The 17,621-nt window shown below is 37.7% G+C and overlaps 1 protein-coding gene across 1 annotated transcript in view; it reads left to right on the top strand.

The window, feature by feature from the left end:
• The window catches only part of AGMO (alkylglycerol monooxygenase), a 185,008-nt gene that overhangs the window by 62,035 nt on the left and 105,352 nt on the right, over positions 1 to 17,621 (top strand). Inside the window, exon 4 of the mRNA XM_065629523.1 lies at positions 13,724 to 13,827. Within this exon, the coding sequence (XP_065485595.1) occupies positions 13,724 to 13,827 (104 nt within the window). The remainder of the gene's footprint in view (positions 1 to 13,723; positions 13,828 to 17,621) is intronic.

Here is a 17,621-nt window from a genome sequence, read left to right as displayed (position 1 = left end):
ATGCCTTCCTGATTTTAAATTTATAGCCTCTGAACTCTGACCCATGTTAGATGAAGGAGAGATTTAGACATGGTTGGCGCAGTTGTATATTAGTGTGTCATGCAATCCCTGTGACTAGAGGTTAGTCATGCCCATTAGTTTTCCTTCAGAATTTCATCTTTCGGTACAGGAAATATGGTTTAAACTTAGATTTTGCTTGTATCTAGTAGCATTTAATCCTCTAGATTAACTTTTTGTCTTTTTTTTTAATGCTTTCCCTTTTTATAAGCTTCACTATACAATTTCTGTTGTAAAAGGCAAAACTTCTTCTGTTACACCTACCAGTTTCTCCTCTGGGTAGGCAGCATTGTAAATTATTAAATACAACTACAGACAGTGTCATGATAACTTTTAATGTGATGGTGAAGTGAGAGCATTGATCTTATGTAATTTGAGTCAGAAAAATCTGAACAGGTAAACTATTTGTAACTTCTTACAGCTGAATAGGAACATAAGTAATATTAGTAACAGAAAAAAGACCATCTGGTCCAGCTTGCCTGAGTTTGTTTGATTGGTTCATTATAATCTTAACCACCTGCTTTTCCACTGAGTTCTACTTCACCAGTCCTCTCCTATTCCAGAGCAAATGTATCTGTCTCTCGTACACCTTTATAAATCTTTCCTTATAACTTTGATCATTCAGACCTTATGATATCTTATGGCACAGGAGTTCCTAAAATCTCAGAAGAGATTGAAGCTGGTAGGTTCTGGATGCTCAAAAAATGCACAGAAAGGCTCCTCATCTAAGGGTTTGTAATCTAGTTTCAGAGAAAATATGTGGATGATTAGAAGAGTGGTGTAAAATTAGGTGAACATCTATGTGGTGATGTGATTACCTTGACCAATTACAAGATGCAGATGTTTATTTTGGTTTTAGATTTAACAAAATACACGTATACTATTTATAAACTGTACTGACATCCTGCTAAGACATTTATTATTTTTTTCTCCCATTTTTATCAAGGCAGTACTGTCTTTCTTGTAATTTTGAAGGGGAAAAAGGAGAGTACTTTGTAATCTTAAACTGCAGTTCTTTTCACTAGTGGCAGAGGGAAATAAGCAACAGCCCTGTGAAGTAATGTTTTCATTCTGTGAACTAAGGAACAGGGAAATTTACTGTTCTGCCCATGTCTTAATTCCCATTTACTTTATCAGACATGCCGCTTGTCTATGATGGTGGTTAAATAATTGGGCATGTAATTTAAATGGGATTAAAATGATTTAAACAATCACTTAAATGATGATTTGATCAGTTTCTGCCAAAAAATGTCAAGCTTCATATCCTTCAAGTTCTTTATAAACACGTGAATTTACTGTCCTGATGTGTTACAACAACTAAATCTAAATTAGGTTCACTTGTGTTCATGCAATTTTTTCTTCTTTTTTTTTTTTTTTTTTCTCTCCTTCCCTCTCCCCCTTTGCTCTCTCTGGAGGTGAAATAAAGAAGCTTCCTGTGCTATAGACACTGTCTAAAATTTGTGATACTGGCATCAGGTGCTGTAAATTATACTACTTTGATTATCTGGGTCTTGATTCCCTAGTGTAAGCTTCTAACAATTTCTGTGGGGTTTTAGCAAAGCATATTCTGAGCCTGGACTGTCTGAGTTGTGCTGTGCCTCCTGCTGTTCAGCTGCTGCCGAGTGTCTCCTGGATGAGCAGCTGAAAAAAAAAGACTTCATCCATTGCTGGGGCCTAGTACCAAAGAGTATAAGTTAGGACTGGGATGAATATGGGATAGTTGTTTAACTTGCAAGCTTTGAGAGCTCCCATGCTGGGTAAGGAGATAATGGCTACTGGCACACATATAAAATATCCTGTGAAATTATACATAAATGCTTACTGTTTGATCTGTCTTAGCACACTGTAAAACTTTGTACTTACAAGTATGTTTTCCATAAAAAAATCAACACTTTTCAGATAAAGAGAAAGATTCTCTTTCCCTCTCCTCCCCTGCTAACTGTGGGAGGAGATTGGCTGTGGAGTAACAGTATTTTTTTGGTAGACTGGAGTTACATTTGGCACAATCTGCATAAATAGGCCAACAGCGCTCTCTCATTTTGGGTCAGTTCTTTTTTCTAACAGTGGATTTTAACCAGAGATCTCAAAGCAGCAAAAACCTTCAATTTTTATATTGAAAATAAAATATCCTACCCTTGCCAGGTAACAATGACACTTTATAAAATAGAGGAGCCTATTTTTCTTAGGCAGATCTGTTTCCTATATACAATTTTAGTGGTTGAGGTAAGTCTGCAGTCTAGTGTCTTGCACTTCATAGTTTTAATGCTTATTTTTGTGTGTTTGAAAAGTACAAAGTACAACAGATACATGGTGCATTGAGTTTTCAATCTTAGCCTATTTTATAGCTTAGAGCAAACAGATAAAGGATTAAAAATAGTTAATTTTCAGTGGGATATATTAAGGTGCCATAATTAATAAGTTAAATGTCGTTCTTTTCTGTGCTTGGTATTTTCTGTCTCTGAAATCCTTTCCTTTCTGTTCTGCTACTAATTATCCAGCTGCTAGCTGTAGGCCTTTAAAGTCAGAAAATGCAACATCAGTCAGGAGACAATGTGGCCACAAAAAACAGTGAGCATGTAGGAGGAGTGACTTTACAGGTCAAGTGCTATAGCTGTTCTTTGACAAATCAGTCTGAATTAGCATCATAGGAGCCTGCCGGTGTTCCTGCCCCCCCAACACCTCTGGCTTCATCTGTTTGCTGCTGTTGCCAGTCTTCATTTTACACTCCCATATCTGTGACCTGTTTCAGTGTTTGCTGGCACTGCTGGAGCAGCTTCAGCCCCACAAACATCACTACCAAAACAAACATTGAAATGAACTCTGTATCTGAAACTGTGCTGCGTGTGGCTTCACCAGTCTTCAGCTAGTAATGATTTATTAATATTTTGGGGAAAGAGTAAATGCAATGTAAAGTAACTCCTCTGACTGATGGTCAAAGTTCAAGAGATAGCATCACTAGCAATGGACACTCAAGTAAAAAGCTTTCTTGAAGTCTGTTTCATGGCTTTTTGCTAAATGTGTTTGGTCATACCGCCGGCATCTGTATCCCCACGGATGGCTCCAGTGTAAAGACCTAATTGTGCAGACCTAATTTAGATATATCTCTTTGTTCCCCGCTGAAAAGACAGGGCATGGAGAGGTGGGAGATAAAACCACGAAGATAGCATTCTGATGCTGGAGGCATCCTCTAGATAGTCCTCGCTGGCACACTTAGGGGTGGGCTCTACCAGATGGATCCCAGCTCAGTGGGTTATAGAGGGAGGCTTATATGCCCCCTTTCTTTTTCACCTTTAGATTGAGGCTGTGTGCTTGACAGTTGCCTGTGTTCTGTTCTCTCTATCTAATCTATCTGTCTACATGGCTTCCATGTCCTTCTTGTTAAGAATGATAAATGGAAAAGGCTGTTAAAGTTTCAGCATGCTTAGTAGTGTCCAGAGCCAATCTGTTGTATGACAGATGCAGTGATAGGTAACTACTTGATGGACACAGAGGATCTGTGGTTAGCTATGTGCTTTTAGGAATGCGAGTAGAAGTACTGACAACACTGGTCCAAATGTAATCTGTGCAAGTGCAGGTTTCTTTTTGTATGCATCGCATATGCTGTTAAATAAGCAGTTTGACTACCAAATACAACGGATCGATCACTGTTGAATAAGCACATGATATCTGTTACTATATTGGTTATTTTTATTTCTCAGAGAAATAATTTGACACATGTAAAACAAATGCATAAATAAATATGGGTGACCTGTCTCACCAAATATTAACTGTCCTTTGTTTTGAATTCTATAATATATGATGAACTTCTTAAAATCTGTTAAAGTTAGTGGATATTTTTCAGCTGAATTCAGGAAGTTTTGGATCCAGTCCATAGAGAGTACAAACCTTTTGCTTTGCCTAAAGTTTCTGCCTGGCTTTTTCTATGGTTTGCAAATATATGAAAGAGTGGGATGAAAGTTGAATGTAAATTCTTTTTTTCTATAATATTTTTAAAGTTTATTTAAGGTGGGCGGTTTGTCCTGATGTCCCTCAGGCTCTCCTGATCTCTCAGTAAATGTCAATAGATTCCTTTGCAAATCTAGTCTGCATTTCTGCAAATCTAGTCTGCATTTCCACAAATCTATCATTGAGGAACTTGGCTTAATAAATTATCTAAAGCATTCTGTAAGAGAAAATTGTGTAGAGCTAATTCCTTTTTTTACACCAGAATAACTCCGTGGGCTTACCAGTGTTAATTCTTACTATATCTGGCTTGGAAAAATGAAGAAGCAAATAAATGAATGCAGGAATTCAACCTACAAAGTAAAAGTTACGTGAAAGGGCCATGGATATTTCCTTTGAAAAAGTATGTTGAGTTGGAGGACTTTAATTCATTCCAGTTCTTTCTTCTTTCTTCTTTCTTCTTTCTTCTTTCTTCTTTCTTCTTTCTTCTTTCTTCTTTCTTCTTTCTCCTTTCTCCTTTCTCCTTTCTCCTTTCTTCTTTCTCCTTTCTCCTTTCTTCTTTCTCCTTTCTCCTTTCTCCTTTCTTCTTTCTTCTTTCTTCTTCCTTCTTCCTTCTTTCCTCTTTCTTCTTTCTTCTTTCTTCTTTCTCTGTGTGTGTTTGTTTTTTTGTTTTGCGTGTGTGTATTTCCCTACCATTCTTTGAATCTATTGTTCTGAGGGGCAAAAAGTAAGATTGATGTGGCTGCGTTAGTATCAGTTATTGTTTTCTTCCTAATACCCTGCAGCTTTATGTTACTTTAACGTATGCACATTCAGAGTTTTGAACATTGTGGGAAAAGGTTTCACTGGCATCCATTCTTGCCATTAAAGTTCTTCCCATCTGAATATTGCCTGCCAAAGTATGTGGTATCCTGCAGAGCAGGAGGATGAGGACATAGATTGCAATGAAGCTGAACAGTTTGCACTTCCTAACGGTGACACCAGACATCAATCTTTTGTAGAGACAGCCCAGAATACGGGAGAGTGAGAACTCTCACCCTCATCCCCCCACCAGAAAAACAAAAGGAGAATTATCTTCTCTTTTTTTCCATTTCATTCCAGCAATTTCCTTCTAAGAGCCTCCAAGATGAATACGTTCTCAAATTGCATAAGCTGATGTTTCAGTGGCTGAGATGCTTTTGGAGAAGGAAAATAGGAAAAGAAAAAGAATTGAAGTAAAAAAAAAAAAAAAAAAAAGAAGTAGGGACTCTAAAGTAACTTTAAAAAAACCATAATCTCAGTTCTCTTTATCATCAAGCTAAGGAGTAGAGTGCTAATTTGGTCACAGTTAATGTGTTTCACACATTTATACCACAGTTTGACACCAGTATTCAGTAACACCAGGTTATATTATACAGATTGGCAAATGGTCAGAACTAAAGATTGCCAGTTCTGTAATCAGCCGTATTTGGAGAAGCTCAAGTAAAGTCTGCAGCTTGTATAAAATGGCATAGATCTATAGAAGTCACTTTGCACCAGCTGCTGAGGATCTTCTCCTTTACACAGAAATTTGTTGCAGGTTTTTCTTTTAATATATAAATCTGGTTTCACCAATAGGATGATTTATAGGTGTGCAATTAATGAACCATATGTTCCTCTTTGTGGTAAAAAAGGTATAGGAAGAGGTAAGTGCCGCAAAAAATTGCTACATCAATGACCTGCGGAAATTAACATATACTGTGTCACTCAGTCAAGAGGTTGTGAGGGTATAAGGTGGATAAACCTTGTGATAACCAGTAGGAACCCTCACTGAAGAAAGGACAATTGAAGAACTTGGGCCAAATATGGGACTTACGCTGGGAAGTGCTTGACAGGGCTTGGGACTGGCTTCATAAACAGCATTTTGTGCTATAATTTAGTTATCCTTGAAACTGGCATGGCACCAATTTATTTTTTGGTACAAATCAGAGCTATTTTCAAAGTCTTAGAGCTAAAGAATCCCATTTGAAAGCTAGAAGAAATGGAAAATAGAGTGCCCGAATCAAGCGTTATAAACATATAAAAGAGACAAGTAATTGTGTAATAGCTGCTGCCATCATGGTTCCTCATGATTCACGGACTCAGGTCTTTGCTACAGAGATCATCCACAGCTCAGGCAAACAGAACTTTAACCACCTGCAGAGCTGCTCCAGACAACTACAGAATTTGAACAACTGGCTTCAAGAAGGTGTGAGAAGCAGGTTGGTCAGGAAAGTTGTTATAGCAAAATTTGTGTGAGAGAGACTTGCTGTGTACTGAAAGACTTGCCAAATATTCCACTATTTTCAGAGGTTACACATTGCTAAAACTTAATTCCTTCTGTGTGTTTCTTCGTCTTTTGAATTTTTCCTATTTGTCTTTGTGGCAGTGTCCAAATCCAACCATTGCATGTTAAAATCGCTTTGGATCATTTATCTTCTCAATATGTTTCCCTGCAAAGGAATGCATATTCATTTTCTATTAAACGATGAGTGAAGTCAGAGATTGACTCACTTTGAATTAATTTCTGAATCCTTACCTAATAAACTTTATTCCTTTGTGGTTTTCCATGTGTGGAAAGAGACTGTTCAATTCCTGGCAACTGTGTGAAAAGCTCACAGGCCGTGGGTTAGGACTATCCTAATGTAATTAAATTAAACTATTACTCTTGTTTACGTTGTTATAACTAGATTGCATAAAGTTTGATCCATTAAGATTACCTTCCAAAGGAGCTACTCCTACTAGAAGAGACTGAGTCTTGGGGAACACTGTGGCTTTTTCTAACTTTCCCATTGGTATCCTATGCTTACGAGGAAGCCTTGAAATAACATAGGACATGTATGGGTTGAGAGGACCACTATTTTTGACGTGGCCAAGCTCTGCTTTCCTAACTACATGATACCTTAAATATTTTACAGATTCAGAAGTGTAATTGGATATAATTCACGGTTCCCCGGATTCTTGCTAAGAGGGGATATGATCTGGCCTGTTGTTTGTTCTGGGTAGCATATGTAATGCTTTGGCTTGTCTTGATTCTTCCCACGTTTCCCTAGATCATTCTACATCTTAAGTTTTCCAGATTTTATTGTGGATTTTTTGTGTGGGAGCCGTTTTGTGTTTTCAACTGGTATGGCAGCAGATCAAGCAGAAGGTTTTGGCTCATGCACAGATTCTGGAGGCAGGTTTTATAGAAATTTGCTCCAATTTTTTGTTTGTGAGCCATGGGAGCATATACCATGTATTACTTGATTGTAAGTTAGCCACTCACTAAATAGTTTGCTGACTGCACACAGTAACTTAGAAGAGGGCTGAAAAACAGAAATAATACTGAATAAAGCACAGAAGCAGCACATCTCGCATCACAGAAGGATCATATGCTGAATGCCTAGTGAAATTTCCTGATTAAGCTGCCGGGTTGCAATTATGTAGGTTCCAGAGTGTCTCATAGTAGCATTATTTCTCACTTGAGATTGGCAGTGTGTCATGCTGCGTGATTGCCTATCCCAGAATTACCTGGGTAATGCAATATATTTCATTGCAAGATGACCAAAGAGGACTAGATGGTGCTGAGGCTGCAGAGCTGGTGCTTCTGAGTTGTTCCACTTCTCCTGACAAACAACCTCTGGGAGCAAAGGCTAGCAGATTCTATTTTATTCTGTTTTTCCCTGTTATTCTGAGCCCCAGTGGAACACCTACTTTCTAAATGCTGAGAACTGGTCTGTGTCAGGTACATGCACAGATAGGTGCTTCTCAATAAAAATGTGCGGAAGAAGAAAGTTAAGAAAATTACTCAAAGCTATATAGTCAATCAAGTCTAATTCAACACTTGAACTCAGATCTCATTACAGCTAGTCTTTTGATTTAGATGTGCAATCATCCTGAGAATACAATGTAAGAAAAATGTGTTTTATTAAAAAAAAGCCAACCAAAACCCACAAACAAACCAAACCCCCCATATATTTCCCTGTATACACACTTCTTTGTGTGTGGTATATAATACAGTCTTCCAGATAAATTCCTTGGATCTAGTCCTGTTCTCATTAAACCCATACAGCCCTATGCTTACACTAATGTAACTGAGGAAAGAATTTGTTTCTATAAGAATTATATTTCTAATAAGAAAGAAGCAGAGGCTTTTGGCAAATAACCTATCTTGCAGCTCTTATTGAACAACACTAAAACAAAAAACATAAAGCAAAGGTGGATCAGAAGAGTAACAGAAGAGTGACTACACCACAACAGACTAAACAAGGGATTCATGTACAGATCGTATCTACTTCTGTTGTGGAGATAATCGCTAATCTGTGTAGGTAGATTTCTGTTTTCATGTGAGGTGGAATGGATTCTAGGGTGACTTCCCAATTTTAATGAAGGCATCCACTCCAAGGCCCCAAAATACAGGGGTTTTTAGCCAGCTTTTATTAAAAAAATCTGGTAATTGTCCCTCCTAGTAACAAAGCTTAAGTGGTGCTCTGTCTCAGTGGTTGTTCATGGAGTGCAAATGTAGAACCCAAGAGGGAATGAGACTCTTCGAAAAAGCCCTGCACGAGAAGAAATTTATTCAAACATTTTGTAAGCATCAACAGAACAGATCAATTAGAACAAGGCAGGAAGGTAGTATGTAATCAAACAGTTGTTGTTTTGTGAATTAGAAAAGCTAATAGCTTACTGGAGCAATTATTTAAATACTATGTGTTTTTCTCTGTTTTATCTTTGTAGGGATGGTTGAAATGCACAGAAAAGGAATGACTGGAAGGTTTACCTTCCAGTCCATTTTTCTTTCCTCAGTTGCCTGGGATTTCTGCTGATTCTGACTGGAGAGAAGTAGACCGATGATTCCTTTTCTATTGCTTGTAGGCAAACACAGCACCAAGCACCTGCTCCTGAAGCGTTGCAGGTTACAGCTGCTCTAGGAAGCAGAAGTTTCCAGGCTGGGGTCAGCAGGGACCACGCCATGGCTGAGGGGTTTCTTGCCACATGCTTGACTTAGTGGATTTCATCATAATGTGGTAATCCATGCCACAGTAAATGTAATTTTGCTGTCTTCTAAGTTTCTAGCTAGGTAAATTGTAGCTCAGTTTCTCACTGAATACTGAAGGTATCTAAGCTTGTATAATAAGAGAAGGCAAGCATAGTCAAACTGAAGGTTTTGTTTAAATTTAAGTAGGTGCTGAGGGGAATATTTTTCCTGTTCTCTTAGCTACAGTCAGCGTTGACTGAAAGAGAATGGAAACTTTACATGACTCATCATATGGACGTATTTCTAAATCATCTGTACTTTTTTTCCACTTTACTTTAGACACAGGTTTTATGAGTCTGTGCACAAAGAAATTACCCTCTTTTAATTAAAGAATTATAGAATATTTTTATTCACCAAAGATTAACCAAATCTTTACCATGTCACTGATTTCAAAGATTGTGTAAAATGGTTCTTTTCATTGACATCACTCCTTGAAATGACTACAGGTGGTTTTGGCATATGTATTTTCTTCTGTCAGTAATCAAAATGTCTTGGGCTGTGCAAATCACTGAAAGCTGCAGAAACGAACAACAACCAAGTCTGTCATTTTGAACTCTCTGCATTATGTATTCCTAAAGAGAAATCTTGTGTGCACTATGACCCATTTCTACTACCACACAAGAAATACCTCAGAAGTAGTGAAATATGGCCCAAGCATTGCATCTATCTTTGGGTGTCATAGAAAGGAATTTGATTAGTGCCAAAAACTGAATTTGAAATAGAAAAAAATTAAGGCTAAGTAGAAACATTGGTCGCCATACCAGTATGGTTGTGATGGTATGTGAAACATTATATTTCATGTATTAATGAGGAGGAGGAGGGAGGGAAGAAATGGAAAAGAAGGATAACTTCATTAATCTTTCTTCCTTTTGGAAAACCCAGAAAACAAGATAAAGTGGGACTGCTGCAAAAAGCCTGGCTCCAGCTTTGTGGTAACTGGTGCTTCATTGGTGCTGCAGAGCTACTATTAAGTATGCCAAAGTCTCCTATTCTCCAGGCCACTTCCCTCAGCTTCTCGTTTTCTTTTTTCTATCAGGAGAATTCATATATTGGACCAATGCTAAAAAAGACAAATCTTCATTTTCTATTAGAATTAGTGTTAGGATACAAATATCTCAACTGCTTGGGACCCACTGATTTTAACAACGGCAGGTCTGACTCTGAGATCACTTCATGGAGACTTAAAAGAGCTAGAGTGAAAACTGAGGCCCTGTCCATCATCCAGCAGTTCCTGCGTAGCACCAATTTTCTTTCCTTCCTCACCTAGCTACATGGCATCATTCATTCTCTTTTCAGATTAATGCTGGCTCCTTTGGAGTTTGTATTGGGTGATGGAAGAAAATATTCATTAATTGTGTGCAATGGTAATAATAGTGTATTAAACAACCATTAACTCCAGTAGCAAGATGTAAGTCTGTTCTTCCCCAGATATGACTGGCTCATAAGGTCTCCACCCGTGAAGAGGAACCTGGGGTAAGCCACATCAGGAAAGGAGGCCCTTACTGTGCTAGATTATAATATGTATAACTTTCCTCATAACTACACAAACAGGAAATGCTACCTTTATCTTCTGTTAGAGATAGTTCTTCATAATAGCAGAAGATGCAAGTTTCCAAGACACAACTGAGTGAAGTACTCAGGAACTTAAAGCTGGTCTCGCTGTGAGCAGGAGGTTGGACTTGGGAGCTCCTGCAGTTCTCAACAGTCTGAACTATCCTATGATTCTATGATGTTCACTCTTGTGAATCAAAAATAACGTTTTTGTGCATATGTGTATTGCAGTTAATGTATTTTTTTAAATTGTGTTTACCAATCTGACTTAGAAAACATCAAAAATTCCTTTAAAGCATTGTCTGAGTGGCTTCTCCAATTCCATCACCTGCTTTTTTCCTGTGACTTCATGGGAGAATTTGACTGGAGAGATCTGCAAAATGGAATAACACTTCCTGTTTTCCACAAAGATTTGAAAAAATAAGAAGTGTTGGAAATGGTCATATCTTGGTCTTGCTCTCTTTTTTGATCATTATTTGACAATACCTATGAGAAAGTGCATGTGAGAGAGTCCCTTATGATTTTGTTCTCATTCAAATAACTTTTCTCATTTTGCTTGAAGTTATCATCATCATGAATGAAAAAATGAAACCCGGCTCTTCTATAGACACATACATTTTGGCTTCTGTCATGGGTAGTTAGTGAACAGTCAGCTGTTTTCCTTGAAGAGTGCTTGGTGTTCCTTACATTTGTGAGATGTCTTCTAGGTGTTATGATTGTAATATTTTTACAGTACTAATGATTACAAACTGAGTTTTGGGGTGATCTATTTTACATTTATTCATTATGTTATTCTTTTGCTTCAAATGAAAAGTTGTTGATGACCAGTTTCTTCAGATAAATTTTTGAGACAAAAATTATTTCCGATCATCAACTCTGCCTATTTTGCTAAGGAATTTATTATAACATAGTCTGTGCCATTGATGTCAGCAAGAATAGGATTAAAGAGCAGGATTTAATTCACTTAGCTGTAACAGAAGAAGTCAGAAATAGCTTTAGCAGTTAAATTACTTGTGGCAGAATTGCTTGTTTATGTCCCTAATATTCCTGTGGTATATTTTTGAATGATAGATCATTTAAGCTGACTCGCACATCTGAAAGATTAACATTTTACCAATATTCAGTCAGCTCATTGCATATTCTTCTTAGTGTAAGAGGCAGTTTAACTGAAAAATGAATGCTAATAAAATGCCTTTTTAGTAATTCATTTTGAAAACCATTTGACCTTAACTACAATGAAAGTAGACTGTAAAAATCATCATAGATTCTCTTCCTTGAACTTTTCACAATGCTGAAAAATGACTGGGGGAAAGAAGCAAGATCCAGTTACTGTACCCTGTTTGTACAGCTGTAGTTCATTGAGTGGAGGCTTGTGTTACACACAGTTTGTGATAGGAAGTAAATGCTTTTAAAACAACTAAGGAGACAGGTCTTTAACCTCCACCTTTTCAGATGCTTTGTTCACTCATTTAGCTTCTGTCGAGGTCTTGGGGAACATTTCAAATACAAATTATTTTTGAGTATTTAAGCTCACCTGAATAATTCATCTCCTACTGAGCTCATTAGACAGAGATGCATTAAGATGTTGGGGTTTTGGTTTTGTTTTTTTTTTTTTTTGAGAGAGAGATCACTAATTCTTGATATAGTGAACACTCATTCCTTCAGGAAAAAATGCATTTAAGAAGGAAGAATTCTCATATTGACTGTGAAGTGTTTTATGATAGTTGAAATTACAGCTTTAATTCAGCAATTGTAAGGATTTTCAAGGACTTAGAGGACATTCAAAAATGATGTTATCAGGTAAATTACCTAATTGTCAAAATTCATTAGATTAGATTCTCAGTTTCTAGTATGCAAGACTGTTACCTCCTCTTACAAGACTATTGAGTCCACTGAAATGGTGAAGATGCCTTGAAATTCATTAAGATAATATTTTGGCATTATTTTGTATTGCAAGAGAATGTTAATCACCAGTCCTAAACTATTTGATGTAAGCTTGGCACCAGGTAATTTCAGGACTTCAAATACATGTTATAAGATCATTCTGTGAATGTGATTCTAGTATCTGCCAAAGGCACTTCTCTGATTGCTCTGCTGAAACAAGTCAGTGGCAATGGGAGTATGCAGCTGGTGGAGAGCCAGGTAACTTCTAATTTCTGTAATCAGCTGAGGCTTTGGGTATGCCTCATCCCTTGAAATACATGTGACCTTAAATTTAGGTTTATGCTAAATAGGCATTATTTGGGCTTCATTAACCACCCACTTTCTCATTTTGCTATGATTAAGTTCATCCTCATAGCTATATATCCCATGACCCTGAACATTTCTACCTTAACCTCGCAGTTAAGACTGTCCAGATATCAATACGCAATGCAGAGGGGCCACCCAGATCTACACTTAATGAGAAAATGCCTTGAAACACAATCAGGATTTTGAAGTATTCTTCTTCACTGCGGTGCATTAGAGATGTCATGCCTTCAGAGGACATGGCTGACAGTGGTTTTGCCCTTATTCCGGTAACTTTTTTTGAACTGTAACACAACAGAGCCACTGCTCTCCTTTGGCTGGGCCCAGAGTTCCCAGCAAGGAACCATTTGTTTTTCCATTTGTCACTAGTGGGCAGGCAGTGGCCGTTTTGTGGTCTGTGGTACGAGTGTGCTTGAGGATTGACGTGTTCCAGAAAACTGTAAGCAAAACACCAGACATCAGTTGAGTTGTTTAAATTTGAAGGGTAAGATTTTTGGAACATTTTCTATCACCTTCTACTGTTGAAATATAACTTTGGTAAACAAATGGAGACATGAAAGCATCCTCAGTCCTTGTCCCTCTGAAGCACCTAACAGGGCTTCTGCTGACTTCTGTCATCAGCACTCAGCTCAGGCTTTCTGGCTGTTTAACTCCCATCTCATGCATCCTTCTGCTCTTCCAGCAATGATTGTAGTTCCTGCTGCAACCTCGCCTTCCTTGGCATGAAAGTTAAACTGACCGATGTCCACTTACTAACCCAGCCTACCCCAAATCAGCTCTGACTATTAGGTTCTTTTACGTGCTATACTATGGTAAAATAACAAAGGCTAAGTTTAGCTTAAGAAAAAAGGCCTTGGGTAACGTTTTGTTGTCTAGTACATACCTCATTAGAAATTATGTGTTTTGCAGAGGTTAATATACTGTGGGCAGCACACCAAGTACATCATAGTTCTGAAGATTACAACTTATTCACAGCCTTGAGACAATCTGTACTGCAGAAATACACCTCCTGGGTAAGTTGCACAAGATTTGACAAACAATATAAACAAGTTTAGTAATGGTGAAAACTTAGTGTTTACTTCAATTTGAAGAAATAGATATAATTTTTTTAAGATGTTTGACACTGCAAGTGCAGAAGTTGAAACTGAAGAATCTGAGAATCATAAGCTTTAAGAATACATCCATTAATGTTTTTACAGCAAACTTGAAAAGAGATACAGTAGTTAAGTTTAAGAAGGCTAATAATAGCTCTGCATTTATATTTCTATAACTTATTCAGTAAAACAGGACAATTCATTTGGTTATTCATGCACTTATACAGGAAAAGATCAGAGTATAACATAACCACACTATAATACCTCTGTATAACTGAAAGGAGCAGGGAGAGAAATCATTACTAAAGATTGGTTTGGACAGGCACATGTATTTATTTGTCTCTGCTCACTTATGTCATGTGTCAGTACTCCAGTAAGTGCAGTATGCTGCTATTTTTACCTAGTGTTATTTCAGATATAATTTATTTTAAATGGTGACTTGTGGACACGTGCAATATAAATTGAGTACTCATCTACAGATTGCAAAATGCATATTTCCAAATACATTCATAAATGTAATATGCTATTCAGTATTTAGTTTTGGGCCTGGGATAGCTACTGATTTCCTCGGTTGCTCTCTCTTGTTCTTGTTTGACTCTGTTTTTTAATTCAGGTTGCAGTGGTGGTGAATTAAAGTGCTACACTGGAAATAAAAAATTGGTAGTTCTTCTGGAAATGGTGAAACAGATACTATTGGTTTTGCTTCTTAAAGTCTTCTCTGTAAAGTCTTGTTACATTTTTAATTCATAAAATAATCATCTGATGTTAGGAGTGTCTCAAATTTAAATAGCCATGATGACCAATAGCGGAAGGGATGCATCTCTGTCACAACTCTGCTTCCTATGTAAATACTGCCGTGTTAAAGATGTAACCTTCGCACATTTACCCATTGGGACCATATGTGCAAATGCTTAACAAAAACAATAATTCAAGAAAGACAAAAAGCCTGTGTGTACACATGGGTGTGTGCATGAGCCCTTTGTCTGCCTGCGTAGTTTTGTGGATGATACCTCAGAGAGCAAAAAATATTCAGGAAGGCCAAGATGTCTGGCCACCTTAGATTTGAAGCCCATCGTCAGGACCACACTGATATCACTTGGCAAATAATATATGTACATTTTAAACTCATTTGCTTTGAGCAAAGGGAAGGAAACCTAGGAATCCATAATACTTTTGTGTGTAGTGGTTTTTTCCACCAAATATTTCCACCAAAACATTTGATTAACATAAATATTGGTTTACCTTCCCCTGGAACTTTTGAGAAGAGTGCCAGTTTTATTTCTCCAAAGCTTTTCTGTACATAAACACAATTCTTGTTAGTTCTTATTGCACTGCCCTTTTTTTGGACTGCCAAACTTGTTCAGAACCCCATGGATGCATCTGCCTCAAAGCTGAAATTCAGTGAAGCCTTCAGTTAATCTCAGTGATCTGTTGCTGAGTGTGTACTCTTGAATGCAGTTAGACATGCAGTTTTGTGGAGGCTGTGAGAGTGTTGTGGTGGATGATGTGGGATTGTGGGACTGTTCTGCTGCCAGCTTGTATGTGTTTCAAATTAAATGTTATAAGATAAATAAATCAGCATATTAATCTGTGTGGGTTGTGCTCGAGCTGATTGAAAAGATATGAAATAAAAGAGAAGAGAAAAACATGCTTGAAGTACAGTCAGTGGTGTGAGATTTACTCCTGAACTTGGAACCAAATGCGCATTGCTTCATGTTGTTTGAACACAGGGTGTTTCTGTTACTCCCGGGGGTGGGAGAGGCATAGTGAGGCAGACGTACTACTGTTAAGACTGAGAGATGTAACCTTCTGAGAGATGGTTTTCAAGCCCATTTTTGGAAAAAGAGGTGGAAAAAAAAATATATTCATTTTTAAGAAGACATCGGCAAGCTAATGCTATATAAATTTTTGCTTCTGATGAAACACTTATTTAAAGTGTAATTGTGAAAGGAGAGATCTGCACATACACCTTGAAAAGCTATGATTTAATTCTTTGAGTACCAGTTCTCAACTTCTCTCCAAGGGTAAGATTTAATTGCAAATATTAGATTCATAATAAATTGATAGCTTTAGACTATATGTTTAGATAAAGGGTTGAATTATTCCTTGTTGGTTTAAAAGCAGTGAAAACATCTGTATACAAATCTGAGAAGGGAATAGGTTCTTTTCAGCACAGAATCACAAAGTTCACTTTTTATCTACTGAGGAGTCTGATAGGTCTGGGATCTGTAAGGGATTTTTTTTTATCCTTGCCTTTAACTCCTGCAGAATCCTCACAGAGTATAGCCCATGGGAACCTGGTGGGCAGCTGCCCCAGGGCTCCTCCATGAGCTGCCAGTGGGAGCTGCCACTTCAGCAGATGGTCTCAGAGACCCAGCGTGGAAACAAAGGGTCCAGCACGGGAAACTCAGCCCTCCTGCTAAACCTCAGGGTTTTCAACATTTTTCCCTTTCTGCAGAGGAAGCATTTATAAGCTTTTACTTACAAACAAGAGGGAGAAAGATAGCGCATGCCCATACCGGAGAGCGTGCAGCGGACACAGGCCCTGCAAAAGGGGCAATACCTGAGGTGTGAAGGAGGTTATCAGTTATCACGTCTCTCTCTCAATCTCTGCTGCTGAATCCACAAGTGGGAAAAGCTCTGTGAGTGCAATAAATGTTTTTCTGCAGTTTTGGCCAGAAATTCCATCTTGGAGCCAGGAAAGCTCTTCCTCTACACATTAGTGAAAGCTGGGAGATTTTCATGAAATGCTTTGATTTGGTGAATTGGCATTTCCAGTGATAAACTATTTAATTTTTTTTTTTTTAAATCTTTTTTTTTCAGTGGAACCACAAATGCGAGAAACCAAATCTTTCGTATAGGAGAGATTATCATTCCTCCCTATGAGTTCTGCTTTTGTAAATGATCTTTTAAAGGCTTTCTGTGCAAAATAAAGCTTGCGTTGCAGGGAAACATGAGGTAGTTACGAAAGCATTCTCCTTTGTCAATCTCAAATTTACCTGTAGATTTATGTAAAATTTCCCTCATCTCACCACGTAGCAGGGAAATCCTAGTACTCATTGTGAGAAGTAGGTTAGAAAATAAATATGAAGATGATCCTTCCTTCCCCTCTGAGTCATCTGTGAATACCACCAAATTGCCCCTGATACTTTTAGGGAAAAAGCACATCATTTTAAACCCTGTTTTCAATCCTGGAACCACTTCTGTGAATAAAAAACCACCTGTTTTTTTTCCTCTCCATTCCATTTTGAAAAATTTCCTGCTCTTATCATGCCATTAGACAGGTACAATCAATAATAAGAGAAAACCGCAGTAGCTTTACTTAAATCTGGGCATATGTCTACTCCTTCATTGGCTTCTTTGTAAGATAACCTTTGAGAAAAACCATGTCAGCTTTCTGGCTGTTTTTGCACAAATATCTCTAAGTGTCTCTCTTTTTTTTTTTCTTTTGTGTAGCTCCCCTACTTTTATAATTAAATACTAAGGGGGTGCAGGTTAGGGGAAGGAGGAAAAGGAACTCAGAAAAGAGATTGACTCCAATGCAGTGTTTAGGGCATTTCTTCTAAAGTGTGGGAGGCTTGCACTACATTTCTGTTTCAGAGCATGGAGAATTGTGGGTTTGAAAGTCACTCTTCTGTTTAGTAGTCTTCTACACAAGGCAGTCTGATCCGAGTTTTTAATTCTCAAAGAAAGCTCATGCCTACCTCTACTCC

This window comes from Caloenas nicobarica, chromosome 2, assembly GCF_036013445.1.
Source record: "Caloenas nicobarica isolate bCalNic1 chromosome 2, bCalNic1.hap1, whole genome shotgun sequence".
Classification (NCBI taxonomy): Eukaryota; Metazoa; Chordata; class Aves; order Columbiformes; family Columbidae; genus Caloenas; species Caloenas nicobarica.
This window is presented reverse-complemented; position numbering and strand designations above follow the sequence as displayed.